The sequence below is a fragment of the Nipponia nippon genome, unplaced genomic scaffold, assembly GCF_047370975.1.
Source record: "Nipponia nippon isolate SJK-2023a ecotype South Korea unplaced genomic scaffold, ASM4737097v1 scaffold_3, whole genome shotgun sequence".
NCBI lineage: Eukaryota > Metazoa > Chordata > Aves > Pelecaniformes > Threskiornithidae > Nipponia > Nipponia nippon.
Window position 1 is genome coordinate 101,456,470 of NW_028262347.1, and position 19,172 is coordinate 101,475,641.

At 36.2% G+C, this 19,172-nt stretch overlaps 1 protein-coding gene across 1 annotated transcript in view; it reads right to left on the reverse strand.

The window, feature by feature from the left end:
* The window catches only part of LRMDA (leucine rich melanocyte differentiation associated), a 694,523-nt gene that overhangs the window by 292,842 nt on the left and 382,509 nt on the right, over window positions 1-19,172 (reverse strand). The window contains exon 4 of the mRNA XM_087764921.1: window positions 8,569-8,708. Coding sequence (XP_087621047.1) covers window positions 8,569-8,708 — 140 coding nt within the window. The remainder of the gene's footprint in view (window positions 1-8,568; window positions 8,709-19,172) is intronic.

Genomic DNA, 19,172 nt, shown 5'->3' on the forward strand with positions numbered 1-19,172 from the left:
ATGACATGCCTCTGTCAGCTTTCAGGAGCTATTGATGGTTCAATCAGTTTGTTTTGAAGGTAAAGTACAACAAAAGGGCACTAAACTTATTCAAACTGTCAACACGGACTATCTGGAATGTTGCTTGCAGGTAAGTAATTTTGGGTGTTTTAAGACTATTATCAAACACCAATGGCTGCAGAAAAAGACAGCTACTAATAACACAGAATGCAGCTATCATAAAATACTTTATGGCAGGTACTAGGATCCATAAATTGCATGACACATTGCACCTGTTTTAGACTTGTAAAATTGCTAGTTAAGGGAATGCTGTTTAATGAAGAAAGAGCCATCTAAATTTTACATTATAAGTTTAGAAAGGTTTATTTTAGGTTAGAGGTTGGCGGGGCAGGGTCTCCCTGTCCCCTCACCCCCTTTTTTTTTCTTTTTTTTTAATCATTTTGAAACTTAGCACTGCTCCATGTGCTCTGAGACTGCTGTTACTGGGTTTTAACATCTTTGCAGTGGTGTGAAAAAAGGTTGTTATCTTCAGTGATGAGAATAAAGGTGATCTCCAGAGAGACAAAAAAACCCAGAGGCACCAGGAAGGTGCTTAGAGATCCATTTATCACTGCCTGTAAACTGATCTTCTAATTCATGATGAATTAAAGAAATTAACTATGTAAGTAAAGTTATTTCTTCTTTTGTTCAGAGTCATCTCCCCTCCTTGACTCCCAATGCCAAGAGTCCTGTGAAAATAAGGTAATAACAGATATCCATCACACACAAACAGGAACACTCAGAGAGGGAAAAAGACCAGAGAATATCACATTTCATGTTATTTCAGTCTTAGTTAAGTGAAAATGACAATAAAGATTAACAATTCATTTACCAATTTTGTAAGTGTTGCATGTGATTAGTATTATTTTAACGGTTTTTACACAGACCTGTCAAGATATTGGAAAAGAGGAACAGGCTTGAGGGGGCATTTGCAAAGGAATGCAGCGAGTTTGGGATTCAGCTGCTATTGACATGGGCAAAAGCTCAATGGGGCAAAGCCTTCCTTTGAAGAAATATGTTAGAGTTCAGAAAGGGACAGAACAAAGACAGCTTTGAGATCAGCTATTGCTATTTATTAAACAATACACAACTCTAGTTTTTATATAAAGAAATACTGTCTCTGATACTGACTCACTCTACAGCCTTTAATGAATCACAGGCTTGTCATCTTAATTCCGCCTTACAAACACAGATACTAAGATCTATTAGTTACCTTGCAGCTATATTCTGTGTATGTTTCTAGTTCTCTACTGTCTAACAGTCATTACTTAAAACACAGTCCTTGGGTTATTCCATCACTCCCCAAAAATCAGTTATGGTTCACACAATCTTAAGAGAGAATTTCACAGGTGAAGCAAAAGGGTTCAAAGAGAATGTGTAAGTGTTCCTTAAAGGATCACATGGGAGAAAGGAACAAATCTATTTTAAACATATGCAAGAAATTTGTCAATCCTGATCCAAAACACACAGGGGTAAATAACTTTTATGTCAACTCCTTATTTTTGTTAAGTAGCTACTATGTAATTTCACTCTGATCTATTTTTTTAGTAGCCATGTAGGTTCAGGCATAAAAATTCCTTAAGTCTTAATGAGTTTCGGTACATTACTCCTTACTATTATCAGACAGTTCTATGAAATTTTTATTCTAGAGCTGTGAATGCTATAACAACAACAACAAAAAAAAATCACATAATATCATAGCATCTAAGGGCCTTGATTAATTTATTACCTCCCTTGGAAAAGCAGACAAGTTGTAGAACATGGTTGGCCTCCTGATACTGAAAGATAATGGCATCACCCATGAGCCATGCTATAAGAAAATCTTAAAAGTGGCAATAAATTACTTAGGGAAAGAATGTTGGGTTTTGGTTTGTTTGTTTTTTTTTTTTTCTCCTTCTACTACAAGAAAAGTATAGTAAATTTGTATACTTAGAGTTTCAGAGAAAATAAACTCTTTCACTGAACCTTTAGTGAAAGACTATGTTAAGAACTAGATTCTGTATAGTCCTTTATTCTGTACTTATTATTAACAAAAGCTGGAATATAAAACTGTACTATATGCATCAGTATTTAAGTTTAAAACACAAAATTAATCTGGCACAGAAAAACTGAGAAATATTTGCCCAGAATACAGAAACGTCTAGCTCTACCTGTATCATAACTGCAACACGCTCCTTGTTTCAGCAAGTGTTTACTTTCATTTTTCTATTTTCTGTGCTATTGTATTTCCTTTCTTTGACAATCATAGAACATAAAAATAATATACCTATTTCAAACTTTGAAGGGCTGATTATGCTCTCAGTTACATTATTGTAAACTACAAATAATAAATAACCTGAAGTTGGCAAAGTTACATCAGCATTGAGATGGGGAGAGATGAAAACAAATATCAGAAGGATTGAGCAAACATGTTTATGACACTGAACTAGATTATCTCCTGTAATTGTTTCTTCTGCACCACCAAAAAGTTTAACACCTAGCCCCACCCTTACCCCACCAAACAGCATATAGCTGGCTGCAGAATTTCCAACTGCAACAAAACTTCCTCAATACAGAGTTAAGGAAGCCAAGTCATAAACTTAAACCAACATTTTCCTTATGTCTTGGATGAGTGCACTCTGCGCTGGGTAAAAAAATGGCTGGATGGCCAGGCCCAAAGAGTTGCAGTAAACAGAGTTAAATCCAGTTGGTGGCTGGTCACAAGTGGTGTTCCCCAGGGCTCAGTATTGGGGCCCATTCTGTTCAATATCTTTATCAATGATCTGGACAAGGGGATTGAGTGCACCCTCAGATGACACCAAGTTGGGTGGAAGTGTTGATCTGCTGGAGGGCAGGAAGGCCCTACAGAGGGATCTGGACACGCTGGATTGATGGGCTGAGGCCAACTGTATGAGGTTCAACAAGGCTAAGTGCCGAGTCCTGCACTTGGGGAAGAGCGGCTGGAGAGCTGCCTGGCAGAAAAGGACCTAGGGGTGTTGGTTGACAGCTGCCTGAACATGAGCCAGCAGTGGGCCCAGGTAGCCAAGAAGGCCAATAGCATTCTGGCTTCATCAGAAAGAGTGTGGCCAGCAGGACTAGGGAAGTGATCATCTCCTTGTACTCGGCACTGGCGAGGCCATGCCTTGAATACCGTGTCCAGTTTTGGGCCCCTCGCTACAAGGAGGACACCGAGGTGATGGATCGTGTCCAAAGAAGGGCAACAAAGTTGGTGAAGGGTCTGGAGAACAAGTCTTACGAGGGGTGGCTGAGGGAGCTGGGGTTGTTTAGTTTGGAGAAGAGGAGGCTGAGGGGAGACCCTATTGCTCTCTACAACTATCTGAAAGGAGGTTGTAGTGAGGTGGCGGTCAGTCTCTTCTCACAAGTAAGAAGCGATAGGACAAGAGGAAATGGCGTCAAGTTGCACCAGGGAAGGCTTAGGTTGGATATTAGGAAAAATTTCTTCACTGAAAGGGTAGTCAGGCACTGGGAACAGGCTGCCCAGGGAAGTGCTTGAGTCTCCATCCCTGGAGGTATTTAAAAGATATGTAGATGTGGTGCTTAGGGGCATGGTTTAGTGGTGGACTTGGCAGTGCTAGGTTAACAGTTGGACTTGATGATCTTAAGGGTCTTTTCCAACCTAAATGATTCTATGATCCATGTTGGCATGAGGTATGTTAGAGGACCACATAGCCTCTGTGCAACCTTGGCACTGCTTGGTGATAACCATGTAATTCTGAGGGCCTCTCAAGTCACTCAGCAATCCAGACCGCCTCCTAATATTTTAACATCCTCTGCTCTACTTCAATGTAGCAAACAGCTCTATGAATTAGAAAAATATCTCTCTACACATGTAACAATAATTATAATTATAGTTATGTCTTGACTTACTGTGTTAGTATGGACAAATTTGGGTATTATCGACTTCGATTTATTTGGCCGAACAACAACATTATAATAGCCCTTGCTCATAAATCCTTACAGTGGCTAATCTCAGATGGAAGTTGTGTGGCTATTTGATTTCTATTAAATACAGGTTTTTTTTCTTCCAGGTACTGTAGAAATGACAAGGCCTCATGCAAACTGTGACATAGCACAGATTCATAGATTATACAGATGTAAGAGAATGCCCTAGTCATCTCATGAAGATCATAAAAAAAACATATACCACAGACTTCAATCCCTCCTGCTAAAAGAGAGCCTCAACTGTAAGTTCACTAATATTGATGACGCATATTAACACTATTTTCATTACTGAGGACCTCTAGTCTCCTACTGCTTCTTGAATGTGTATTTATGTATTTATATCACCATCCAAATTCAGTAACAAGACTATTTAAAATACATGAGTAGGTTCTGCCTCAAAAAAAAACAAAAAAAAACAAAAAAACCCCAACACAAACAACAAAACAGTAAAACAAAATGAAACCACAATAAAACAAAACAAAACTGCAAGGACACTGAAAATGCTATAAGAGAACCCAGCATTTCACAGAATCAAACCTGTGGGATGGGAATAGCTGATTTAGCTTGAAAAGTTAATCCATACAAAATGCATGCATTTCCTTTCTTGCTGTTGTATCTTAAGAGGACTTCATAAGGTTATCATCATTTGCTCCCCCTGCCAAAGATAGCATATCTACTATATGTACTTTTAAGCTAATTTAAAATAAACTCAGGCATTTGTTTCCACTTGCCCTTGTTTCCATGTCAACAGCACTTAATGAATGCATCATTCCAGGAAATGTCAATAAGGAGCAAAGAAGAATGAACAAGCACTGAAAACTTCACACATGGCATACATCCTTCACAATCATATCACTTTAATGAAAATAGGTGAGGTCACCTGCAGCATTAGCAAATGCTTTGTAATACATTCTGACCCAGATGATTTTTCACAGTTCAATAACACCACGTTTGAAGTTTTCACTGCAAACAATACACCCACAGGACTGACCAAGTGTGGGTACAAGAGAAGCAACCAGCAATTACTGTGTTGACTTCTGTTACTTTGATCTCCGGGTCATGACCTTTGCTTTCACACAATCTTCAAAGTAGAGATTGTAGAATAGGTTATTTTAGAGGATGTACTGTTTTGCAAGCTACTTTTCTGTTTCTTGCTTCCTGTTTGAGCCAAAAGCTTTTAAAAACTTCCTATCGCCATTATATTTTAGATATTTTGCATTCCCTTGCTCTCACTCCCAAGATATAGCTTTACAAAATATCACCTCCCAAATATAGAAAGCTTAAAAAATTAGATAAAAAGTAAGAACTTATGGCACTTCCCCACATCCCCACCCCGTCCCGAAAGAAACGAAAGCCATTTTACAATGATGGAAAAAACCATGAGTTTTTAAAAGGAACCAAACAAGTTTGCTTATAAGAATACCACAGAAGGGAACTCTCCATTTTCTTTTCCTGTCCAAGCAAAAATTCCAATAAGAAACATAGAAATGTTTTCATCAATTTGTTCTGCTACACATTTGAAAGATAAAGAGGAATAACAGGGATGGAAAAAAATAGGTTTTCTTTCTTCTTTTTCTAAAAAAAAAAAATCCCACTCAAATGTTATGATGCTTCTTAGGAAAAAAATATTTACTTTGAGAACAAGTCACAACATTTTTGTATGAAACCTATTTTTATTGAAAAACTAGGGAAAAGCTTTAGTATTGAAATTGATAAAAATGGTATACCAATCGATTACCTGAAGAACTAGATCTCAACTTCTTGAAAAAAGCATAGTTTCATACATTTTCCAAGTATTTATAATAAAACCTAATTATTTTTAAAAGATGTAATATTACTTTTTATCTCTGTTACTAGTATCATAGTAAATCACTGGACCTTGAGTATTTAAAAATTTGATTTTCCACATTTTTTTAAGGTTCAGATTTTGGGGGTTTTACAGATCTTTTCAGTTTGTTGGAATGAGAAGATTAAGTAAAGCTTTGATTTCTAGCACCTTTCTCTTTCTGGTTGAGGAATTAAATAGTCTGAACTCTAATTGAACTCAGTGGGAATGAAATTAAAGCTCAATGAAAAATGAAGCTGTGGTTTCAATGGTCACTGCAAAAAATTACAAAAAGAAGTTCCTACTCAGAACAAAACCAAACCAGTTAAAGTTTATGGTAAAGCAAAATGCTTACATAATTCATGTTCACTGAAAAGCCACCTTTTGATGCTTTCCGTGTGACAAATTTTCTCAAAAGAAATAAAAATCTTATAGAAAACAGTTACTTCAAACCATTAAAAAAATGCTGAAATGGGCCGTTTCAAATGTTTGCTTTTGGGATTTGAATCAAGACATTTGATAAAGTACAAATACTTCCTCGCTCAGGAGAGGTTGCTGCTGTTAAATCTGAGAGATAAATCTGTATGGGGGAAGGAATAAAAAAGTTGTGTCCAAGATGCTTCAGAACATGTATTCAAAACACTGAATTTCAGGGTAAAATTAGCAGAGTACTTTTAATTGGTTCCACCATGTAGGTCAATATATATTCCCCTAAAGATAGATGGATAGATAGATGCTTTTGAGCATTTTTGAGCCTAGTGTTGTCTGGCAAACACATTTCATATAATGTAACAAATAATTATGGAAAAGGATCAGAAAGCTTTCATTATAGCAGTAGAACCATAAATCATTCAACTAATTAGAAGCCCATTCTCCTTTCTTAAAAGGGCTTTAATTAGCCTAGTTTATATAGAAAAAAATATCCAGGTTTTTGAAAAATTGAGGGGAAATAAATGGAAGCAAAGTTGCAGTTTCCAGCAGATGCATAAATACAATCACTCCACACTTTGACACGGTGGTTTGCCACAATGTGACCTAAAACTACCTTGACCTCCCTGAAATCAACATTTTTGCATTGAAATGAAACAAAAGACATGCTTGTTTTGATGTATGGCTATGTGACATATTATAAATATTACATCACATAACCACAGAGGATGTCAATCAATACAGAATTTTTTCAGACAGAACTAAATGAACCATGGGTTCTTGCCTCTGAATGGCTCCTTTAACATACTACTTTTGCTTAAATGATTAATAGGAGACATATTGTCAGAAAACATACTTAAAGTGAAAAACAGTAAACTGTAGAAATATCATTCATTTTTCAAGCAATTCTCTAGTGCAAATGTCACATAAATTTACATAGAGACAGCACTATTAGACTCTCATAAGCTGGATAGTAGGCATACCTTCCACTTAAGTGTGAAAGCAATGGGAAAATATTTTATTAAATCTAGGCTGCTCTACTTGGTGAAAACCAAAATGCTACAGTTAAGCTGGATTCAAAAGTTGAAAGTCTTTAGGCTAATGATAACCTAGAAATCCCTCTCAAAAATTTGGAACGAAAGAAAAAGAATATGCACACCTGGGACATCTGTGCTGCTGATTCAATCTACAGCATTTATGAGCAATAAACTGGTGCATCAAATTCATGCCACTTCCCAATAAACCTGCTTTTAGTCTCTACCACTTTGTATTGTTTGATACTAACTCCTACAGCAGAGTTTGGATTACATGAAGATAAAATCAGAGTTTTATTATATAACTCTAAATACTGAAGGCGATCTGCTAATAAAAAGTAAGCTCAGGCTCTGCAAGGTCAGCAGCATGGTGACCAGTGCTGCTTGGCTCTCTGACTTGCCTCAGCCAGCCATTTTCAGCCAATGTGAAAAATGCCAGCACACAAAGACTGAAGTCCTTTATCAGATGTGAACAAGGAAAAAGAAATCCAATGATTTTTTTTTTTTTTTATATAATCAATGTCTCACTTGCTTAAACGTTATAGCTATGAAAATTATGTCACTTCAGCAGACATTCTGTAAGTTTTGGATCTATACTCACAGTCATCAGTCACAAGTATTTTTATTTTTAAAAAAAATAACCCTTGTAATTTTTAGCAGTATTTCACTTGGATCAGTTGGACATGTGGTATTTTATCAGGCTTCCATATTAATTTCCAGATGACCTTTTGTGTAATCTAGCTCATTAAAATTACATTATAGAGATAGTTTGAGGTTTTTTATTTGAATCTAAACACTAACTGCTCTGAGTAAAGCAGCACAATACAGAAGGAGTCCTTTCTTCTGTGTTCTTTAATAGTGCCTTGATAACTATAGTAGAAGAAACTCATCACCATAATCAAATGTTAGCAGAAGACAATGCAACTGGCTGAGTGTAGTGATTTTTTTTTCATTGACTGTCACCCTTAGTATATGTAAATGTTGCCTTACCTTCGCCTTAAAGAAGGAAAGGCTGTAAGTAGGCACATATGAGCACCCACATTCAGGAAATACTGTGCACACCTGCTCAACTCAAAAATGTGCTGTACAGCACAGAAATATTTGTTGAAATAGAGTTCCTCAGAGTGATCTCACTGAAATGGTGTTACTCAGATTCTCAAGTGTTTCACGGAAGAATATGCCACAATGCTTTCTGAATAGAGCAGATGATTGATTGAGACTCTGAGTTGGTTTTAGTTCAGTATTTTTCTGGTAATAAAACTGACATACCTTTTCATATCTAGAAATGAAAACACTAACCTGTACCTCTGGTAGTCATCTTCATCCTTTTCTTTGCAGACCAGTTCATTTGGGCAGGCCATGTTTCCAAGCAAACTGAGATACTGTAGCGAGGGCACAACTTCAGCCAAATGGTCCAAAAGGCTTTCTAATTCTGTTATGTGTCAAAGGTTGTGGGTTAAGGATTCAATGACATTAATGAAAAAAGCATTTAGAGTTGAATCACTGCTGATTTAAACATACATTTCAATAACTGATGATCAAATTTAGTATAGCATTCAGGAAAATGTCACATTAATTGTTCCAAGGGCAAACAGGGATAAACATCAGTCAGTTTTTTGGCATGGAAGGAAAGAATTTGGCCATTTTGTCATTCTTTTCTCTTCCTTTCTTTCCTAGGTGGTTCACTACAAAACATTAAAACTTTGACAAAATGATGGATGCAGTGTGGTAAAATGGCTAGCAATTGCTGGAGCCATGAAACTTTTCCAGCATGGAAACAAACAGTTAGTTTCACAGCACATTCATCACTAATATATTCAGTCCACTGGAAAATGAGTTTAAAAACAAAAAAAAAAAAAAAGAAAAAAGTCAAACCACAACAACCCACTTTCGCTCCCAGCATATAAATGCTTCGAGTGTTACAGCAACACATTCGTAATTACTCAATTAGAATATGTGAATTAATGCTTCACTAAGTGCAACTTAAAGACTCCAGTGTTACAAGTATTTTATATATGAAGCTTTAAAGTCTTGGAAAGCATAAAATTTTTCATTAAAATAGCCTTATATTTTGGTGTTCATGAGGCTTTTTACCTTAACTATATTCCTCAGAACATAAAAAATGATGATACACCTTCGATATTGTAAACTATGTTAAAACAAACAAGCAAACAAAGGTTAAACTATCTTTTAACAACTGCACTATTGGAAATCACAGCTTAAAGGTTTTAGCATAACAACAATATTCAACCATTTGCACCTTGTTGATTGATCAAATAAAGCAAATTATCTTGTTACAGTGTGACAGTCTCTAGGACTCGAACTATACATTCTTATTTACTTCAATTTACATGCAAAGAAAAAGGCATGATTCTCAAAAAAGATGCCATGCATATGCATGTAAAAAGTTTTCAATGCTTAAAAATTGACTGACTTTGACAAAGTAATAATTATTCAAAACCATTAAAAGACATGTCATTGCTCTGTTTTTATCCACTCCTGCTGTTAGAGACCACAACTATTGTTTTAAATCCTCAGTTCACTTGTGTTGCTATTATTTATACTTGATTTATGTGTTTCTGTTATCTTTGTTATTTTTAGCTGATGGAATTTACTTTATTTCTTCACCTCAATATCTTAAGGGCAGCAGAAGCAATACAGAATGGAAAGAGCAGCTTCATTGTTAAAAATGTAGTCTTCCTTTTGTAAGCCTGAAATTTTATTTTGTTTCCAAACACACATGAAGATCATGCTGACAATTACTAATTCTAATATATTAAAATCAGTGTATCTACAATCATAGTTAATGTTCTGTCCCATAAGGTCTGAGTAATCATACTCAAATATTTTGCATGAGTGACAAAAATGAGTGTCTGAAATTAGTTCTATGAATTAATTAAAAAAGTAAAAATGCTAACATTTAATTTGGCAAAGCCATGTTATGGAATGCTATATGCCAATAAGCAATCAAACAAACCCTAAGAAAAATTGTCTTTTTGTAGCAGCATATGATATAAATCTTTGTTAGCCAGGATGAATTCCCAATCAAAATTTTGTGCTAATTCTCATCTTCTCATATCTGGACCTCAAGCTCATACATAAAGTTTTTCATGGTTCTTTCAGGAAGTATGTAACTGGGATGGGAAGGTCACAAACTGTTTTTCCACACATATTCTAGTGAAAGGCTTTTTAAAAATTTCCTAAGAGTGTTAGAGAAGTGCTTGAATCTGGCACCCTTCCTCAGCCAGGAGCAACACTTAATTTCTTGCAGGATTGCTTAAGTTGCAAAAAGGTTCCCTGAGAGAAACAGTTTATTATCACAAAAGACAGTTATTTCCATAACAGCAATCACACACATGGGGTTACCTATTGGAAGGCTTAGATTGTATTTGGCCATTTCCTATCGAAAGGAAAAAGAAAAATAAAAATTAAAACAAACAAACAAATAACACCAAACTTTTTGCTTCTTCTATGGAGTAAACATGCAGAATTTTTGCTTGTCAATTCAGTAGAGCTTTTTCTGGTGCAGAAGCTTTCTTCCCAAACAATTTGCTGAATGTGGAGTATGACGTGTATTCTAACTCCCAACTGACCATGCAGGCTTAGGGGCAAATATCAAAATGTATTTAGATATGTAATGATGAAGAGCAGTGTCAGGTTAGATTTGCAAAAAGCATAAGACTATGCATCAAAGTCCTATGGAAAGCAAAAGGGAGAGACACCAAATTCACCGAGTTTTGGGTAAATAACAGTAGTTGATAATCTGCATCTCGAAAATCTAAATCTCCCCAAATTTGGAAATTAGTATCTAGATTCTGATATCTCATATCTAAACCCTTAGCACTGATTTCAGATGCAGAAACACCCCCCTAAAAATTATCTCGGGCAAGGATGACCGGGAATCACACATAGATCTCTTACCGTGCAGTTCCGTGTGAGACTCCCCGGATCTTTTCTTTGTTATCCCTCTACTGAAATAGATATTTAGCATCCTAGAATTATTTCAAATTCAGCTGCAACAGAAACAGAAACATGTGCACAGGACAAACCCCAAGAAACAGACATAATCACCTGAAAAGTAGAAGGTCACTAACTCACAGAAAAGTTGAAGCTTTGCAGGCTTGGACAGACCGAAAATAACAGGACACCAGCAACACTTGAGAACAAACCAACCTGTGGCTTATGATAGTCAACTTTTTTTGTGCCAGAATCAGCAGTTATAGCATAAATAAAATAACATTTCTGTTCTTTAAAACTTTAACTATCTTTTCTCACCCCTTTTAAAAACAAAACGAAATGCAAGGTACAGATTATTCTTCCAAGAAGCCCCATTCACCCGCCATCACAGTTATTCTTTACAAAGCATGTAGGAAAAAATAAATGATACCCTGTTCAAATTCTCGCGATTAAGTGTTTCTCAGAGATGAGACATAAGTCATGGTGCACTTCTAGTGTACTGTTTAGTTAATTAGCATGTCATATACTTATTTTAATCACAATATTGGAACTATATGATGCCAAAAAAAGTGTAAAGTCTTTCTAAAACAATGCTAGGAAAATACAGAGAGAGAAAATCAAAAAAGTAGTCTGAAATTTTATTGACAGCTTCCTTTTTATGGTTTATTGTTGCAGTCTAAGGAGTGTCATATTGGTGCAATCAGAGCCAAAGAGCTGCAAAATCCTGCTGTGCCATTTCTAATACCAATTTCAGCTCCATTCTCTCTGAAAAGGAAAGCTGCAATTAAATCCATGGACAGTGCTAGTGAATATTTATTTATTTGTTTGTTTGTTTGTAGCTCTGTGACAACACCCCTGAACTGATCTTTCTGAAGTCAGTGTCACTGGTCACCAGGTGAATACGTAACAGTGAGGCAAATACTTAAACTATAGTGTATTGTTTGAAAACTGGTTTAAAGTGTCACTGCTATGATAATTAAATTGCCTTACTGTAGCAATCCATCTCGTAATTCAACAGTATCATCGTTACCAATCTATTAATGCCTCTCTTTCTAACAGACATTGACTAAAATAAAAACTTGTAACAATAATAATTTTAAACTCTTCAGGTCTTTAGCTCACAAGCTAAAGCATTAATTCTCAGCAATTATACAACAATGGTCCCTCCAAAACCACAATCTGGCCTCCATGAATAATTAACAGAAACATACTAGACATACTTTAAAATTTTATCCTCATCAAAAGACTATACTGACTTCTTGCACTATTTCTAGGTCTAAGTTAGGGAAACATTTACAAGAACTGGGTGTATCTCATACTCAGATCAACTTTTGTAAGCCTCATTATGTTACACATATGTATACCATACAGGCATATTTATAGAAGACAGTTCACAGAATACATATGCACAAGCATACACAGCCACGTCACCATATTTTCTGCTCAGAAAAACAAGTGCTACCAGCAACACTTAGACATTAGCAATACAATTACTTCGAAAATATAGTACTATCGTGGGTCCAGTTAAGCTGCAGAGCAATATATTTTTTGCACGTTTTATGCAACCAAAAATATCCTACAAATAAGTATGTTCTAAATTGTCTATTTTCACTTACTATCTGGTACCCAATACCATAGTTTTTGAGGTTCTCCAGAAGGCAAAAAGAACAAGCAAAAGCCCAAAGCAAATGATGCATCTCCCTTCTCTGGTTAAGAATTAACTTTCTATGCAAGCTCATAACATTTTTGTTTGTTTGTTTTGTAGAAAATCCTGTAGCCTGGACTATGGCCCCTTACAAACCCTTTAAAGATTAGTTCCACAGTATTCAAGACTACTGCCAAGGAAGGATTGGTGTGATTCAAAGTTAAATTGTCCCCAGGGAATATTACATTTGAACAAGGTCAAAGCTGTAAACTCTGAGTGGATAGTATAATGTCACTTTGCTTAGTCAATTTTAGGAGAACCTCACAAGCAGGAACAGTCATTTTGATGCTAATCTGTGTCTTGTGACAGCCAGCATAGTAAAAAGACCATTCTGTTATAATTCTGAAAGGTTGTGTGAATTCACACAGAAACTACTGGATGATGTCTCATGCGTTCCACTATTCCAGACCTCTGTATTCTCAAGAGTCTCTTTAGGTGCGTCCTTTCACTAGTACCTTCAGCGTATTTCCAGGGCACAGACACTGCGTGAATCCTTTATACAGAGCAACATAAGGGTCCAGCTGCTTTAAGTGCTGAGGACTGATGCTGGTCATCCCCAAACTCAGCACTGTTTCCTCTCTTACCGGTATTCTTGGTATAACCATATTCACGGTTGCTCTTTAGAGACAACTGCTGGTCAAACCTATGCAGAAACACAGCCTTTGCTAACAGTTTCTAAATGAAGTTATTCTGTATAACTCTATACAAAAGCTATTGTAACATATAACTGTTCAAACAAACTAACCTATACCTATTTCCTATCTCATCACTAAATTATTTTTTGCATATAGTTTGAACTATGCACAAGAATCTGGGATTTCTTTCTGTAACCTTCTTCTCTGCAAACAGTTCTTTTTACTAGTCACACACTCAAATACATTGACTTTATAAGAAAAGTAACCACTCCTGTTCTCTCTCTCAGTGCTTTCCAAGTTGCTCCACCATTTTCTTTCAAAAAGTTTGTACTTAGTCTTTTCAAATTTTTAGCCATCCCACTTCCCCAAGAGAGTTGCAAGAGAGCTTTTTGTGTTAATGACCTTCCATGATTAGAGCTTTTGCACGTTCTTGGAAGCAAAGAGACAAAGTAAAGAGCAACCAGCTTCACATTGAAAATATTTCTGAAATATGTACATAGAGAATATCAGAAATATCACACAGAATTCCAGACTGCCACATGGAAAGACCCAAAACTGTCATTCAAAAGTCTTCTGCCAACTAACCATCCAAGTGCTGCAATCAACCTAACATTAAAACAGCTGGATAGCACTTCTACCAGAGTCATAAATGAGCAAGGTACCTATATTTATTTCCATTTGAAACATTTGCTTCAATTAAATTTATCACAAACACGATGTAGCAATCACAAGCTATTCCACAGGCAAATAGCCTTGAAGCAGAAGTTACCAATTCTCCTCTGAATACAGTGTGAAAAGATCTTTGCCACCTGAACGCTTTTCCATTAGAATGTGCTAGGTCTTCAAGGTTGGATAACCACAGAAATAGCTTGCAATATGCAAGTATACATCTTCCCCTTCTCTATCCGCAATAGGATGTCACGCACAGTCATTTGTATGCCGCGTTCTGGCCTGAACCCTATCTGGTAGGGAGATAGACCTTGAGATAAGGCCTTGTTCACTGACTTTAAAACCATTTTGCTCAAGAAAGAAAAGGTGCAGCACAGGTGGTAATTAACTAAGTCCATACATCTCATGGAGAGCTTCCTGCATAGTGAATACTTGGAAAAAAAATCCCATTCTGCCTACTGGAGCAGCATTAGTTTTCTCTGTGTAGCTGGAGTTGCTAGTGCTTTTAAGGGTATTTCAGAAAGCCCATGGTTCGAAGGCTGCAGATTTGAAGACCAGGTTTCAATGTTGTTAGGTATACAAACATGAGAAAAAGGAGAAATGTTTCTATTCCTGCAATCGAATTACGTTTCTAGTTCTCTATAGAGGTCCATCCTGAAACCATACGTCCTTTCTTTCAAAGTTTGTTTTTTGCTTGGATTTTCTTTTTTAAACGCTATTCTGCCCAAATGTTGCTCAAAGTTCCCAAGGCAACACAAAGATAACCAAGAATAAAGCAGCAGCTCACCATTTTTTTCAAAGTTCTGACATCTGGAATTGAACTGGTCAAAGCACTGCTGTAGAACAGGATAAGGAATCACCTGGACTGAAGACTACCTCCCTCTTTCATAGATGTTTGGCATATGCATTCACATTACTTAATTTTTACTTCAGGTACACTGTATTCTAGAAGCAAGATATTTGGCTTATCAGATATTGTGGTTCTCTAACAAGCCACACTCAGATTTAGCCAAATCCACAACTGTGGCATTGAGGGCTCAGAAGTATATGCAGGAAGACTGCTGCACCATTTCAGCTTACATCTTTGTTTAGTGGAGATAGGGATCTGTGCATAACAGGAGACAATTTATGTCTTTAATGTATTTATTCAATCTAAACATCAAGTCCTCTGCACTTAACATAATGAGATTCTGGTCAGACTGAGACTTCTAGGTCTTCAAGCACTTCAGGATAACGTTGGAACAAGCACAAAGGCAAAATAAATTACAATCTACAGTTCAGGGGTTAAACAAATCTGTAACTGTTAGGCATTATGATGAGACCTTTGTGAAGACAGATTATACCAGAAGTACTTATTGGTACATTCTTCAGTTGAGGTACTCGATCCATGCTGTTTTCAAAGACTCAAGAACACATAATTCCTTAGACTTGAACCACACTGCTAACTCCTCTTGCCATAAGTAATGCATATACTACCATGGGCATTCTGCCCAGCTCTAGATTTCCCACTCTATGGCGTGAAATATTTTGGTTTTCCTCTAAACCATTCAAAACCTAGACCTATATTCAGTGTCTGCATTCTACATCTACATTCAACATCTTCATTCTAAATCAATTTTGGTATCAGTTCTTCAGCAGTATATAGAATGTACATTAAACGACGTTTACTTCAGAGAATCACAGATCTGGTTCATTATCAGACTTGTCTATTTTGAAATAGGGCAGCGAACACCAACTAATTTTCAGCATACAGGTATATATATTTGACAAACTATCACTGCTGCCCTTTTGAGTAGTTTTAACAAATACTAAAAAGCTTGAAATGTAAAGGAAATTGAAATGTCTATACTATATAGTCCCACTGTAACACCAGCCATGATCAGCACCATGAAAAGCCATGAAACCTCACACTGCTATAACACACACAGAGGAATAAATCTATTTAGAAGTTTCCTGACCGATTCTTACTATCTAGTGAACACACATAAAAGGAGAAATGAGGCTTCCCATTACAAGCATAGGTGATTGCAGTCATGAGTGCTGCTCCAAAACCAACTTTCTACCTACCACCCATCCGTCTCAGTCTGTACTGCTTTCTGCCACCCATTGTGTCTGATAGAGAAACTAAGATATATTTCCCAAAATACATCAGACTTTTGTAAAAAGAAACATACTATACACATGAAAAAAACATGTTAGAGACATGTAATCCAATACGGCACAATGTTGATAACTATCCTTCATGTATTTCAGCTATATAGACTGCATTTTAAAATATTTTTAACAGATTAGACATTACAGAAAAGTTGAGGTGTAACACTAGGAAACAGTTTCTAAAATAGTAATACTTAAACTTCCTTCTTCCACTTCTAGTAGAAAAACTGCTAGTGGCCTAACTGTAACTGAAACACACAACCACTATTTGAAGAAAAAAAAATACTAGATGATTCTTCTAAGTGTTTACCTGGTTCAGAGATAAGCTTTCACATTTGTACTGTGTATCCAGACATTATGTTAGGAGGGGCCAAATGTTATTTACACATACAGCACCACACAATAAGTGGACTATGTAAAAGGAGTAGAAAGCTTTAACCAGAACTATCAAAACAGGATCTGGACCAAAATGAAGCCAAAATAAAAGGAGAGAAATAGCAAAGAGTACAGTAATATTAAGAGATACCCAGGAAAGCTCTCATATGAGTTTTAAAGCTTACATGTTATTCCAGTTTTCACAGGGGTCAATTTGGCTTTTTGTTTGTTTTCGTCTCTCTCTCGCTCTCCATATGTATGTATTTATGAATACGTGGTAATATTCCATCAACTGAATTTTTGTTTCAGATCAGTATCCTTTGCTCACTTGTGTCCTTTCTGTAGTGCAACTGTCATATACTAAACAATCTTTCCTATAATGTATTTCATTGTTCTATGAAATGTACATTTTTATTTGAACATTTTTAAAAGAATTCTATAGAGAAACCATTCATTAAAAGAAGTGATTCAAGTTCAAAAGAGACCTTTTTTCAAATATGGTACTCACATTGAAGAGAGGAATCTAGAAGGTCTCCATGCTTCTGAAGACTGCTGTATCTTCCCTACAAGAGATCACTACTTCCTACGGCTCAAAATGTTAATGATGGACAGCGGTTATTTTTTCTTCTCTGGGCAGTTTGTATGCATTAGATGTTTTAAAAGCATTTCTGCAACTCCTCTGCCTGTTAAATTATCAGCAGCACACTACGAAATGTATACCTTATTTCTATAACCTGGGTAGATCAATATTCTAAAAGCTCTAACTTCATCGTTTTAAGATTGAATTAAAAAAAATCCCAGGACAGGTCAAATCCTTCTTATCATGTTATCATTGACTTTAAGAGTTTACTCACTTGACAATAGTACTTTAAGTATGTCTGTGAGACCAGCCTAAAGTCTTTAAAGAATACTACTGTCAAGTTAATTTTTTTTCCCTCTGATTTGGTTCACTGAGTTCTTATTCAATACACCTGCCATCCTTTTGGTAAGTGCAAAGCTCCTCTTTGACACCCCCCGAAGGACAAATATACTCACATGCTTTTGGGTCTTATGGCCAAATTTACATTTTGTACTTTGTAGAAGATATGCTGCACCAGACATACCACCACCCATAGCATCAGCAAAAATGTTCTTGTACGTTCTTCATCAAAGCATGCTCAGTTCAGATTTTACCATGGCAGCAAACAATAAAACCAGTTACTCAAATTCACCCCACAGAATCCCGGCATTAACCAGAAGTCTAGCCAAATACCTAGTAGTAATGGTTGTCACTGCTCAAGAGACACTCTTAGCAAATTTCCAGGGCCTCAAGAATAAAAGTTATTCTGCTGATTTTTATTTATTTATAGAGTAAAAAATAAGTGCAGAAATTGTAGAATCTGCAGTTATTTTTATTCTCCTCAGTAGGAGGATTTTGCTTTAGTAGGAGGTAAATTGCTCTCTGTTTACATTGTCTGTAATAAAAGCCTACAGTTGAGCAGCCTTGTTCTCACACTGCAATTACAAGGAGAGGGCTTTCATGGTCTGTGCTCTAAGACTCTGCAGGCCTCAGTTGGCCTTTTGGCCACAATTTGATCACCCTTCACTTTTGTAAAACCATATATTACGCATCTTCAAATCTCCAGAAGGGTCAAAGTATAGGAAAATTATTTAATAATCAAGTCCATGCCCAGCCCTTACAGATAATTAGTTTTTACAGACAATTATCTACAAGCCTACAGACTAGGGGCTCTGATTCAGCAGAGTACGTAGGCAAATGCTAAAATATTTATTCTGAATAAACTTGAGCAGGCACTAACTTCAGGCATATAGAGAAGTGCCTGATTGATTATGAATGGACCTAATACATTAAAGTATTTAAATGGATGATTAAAACCTTGATTTGGACAGCATTTTATATGGATTTATACAGAGTTGGAACACCAAGAATACAGTGACCTGCTTTTACAGCTGTGGTTGCACAGCAGCTACCAAATTGTGAATATTACCAACTTCATTAAAACAGAGAGAGGTATTACATTTCTTGGGCTTTTTTTTTTTAATTTTATTTTACTTTCATGTTTTAAGAGCTATTTAAGTATAAAAACTTAATAGCATTTCACTGCACTCTCTATTCCACTAGAGGTCAGCCTGCAACAGAACCCCAAGCAAACACAGGAACTGCTGCACACTGGTAGCACTGACATTATTTTCTTTCTCTATTTTATCTATTAGAAAGATTTCTTCAGAGCCATAACTTAGATCTCTCACTAAAATGGAGCAACAGGAAGATATAATGGTGCATTTCATTTATGAATGACCTATAATAAATTACTATGAAGTATTCCAGGTGCCAAACGAGAGAATGCTTTGTCTGCACATGAACTATATTTCACATACTTTAATTTGGCTGACACATAAAACTCATT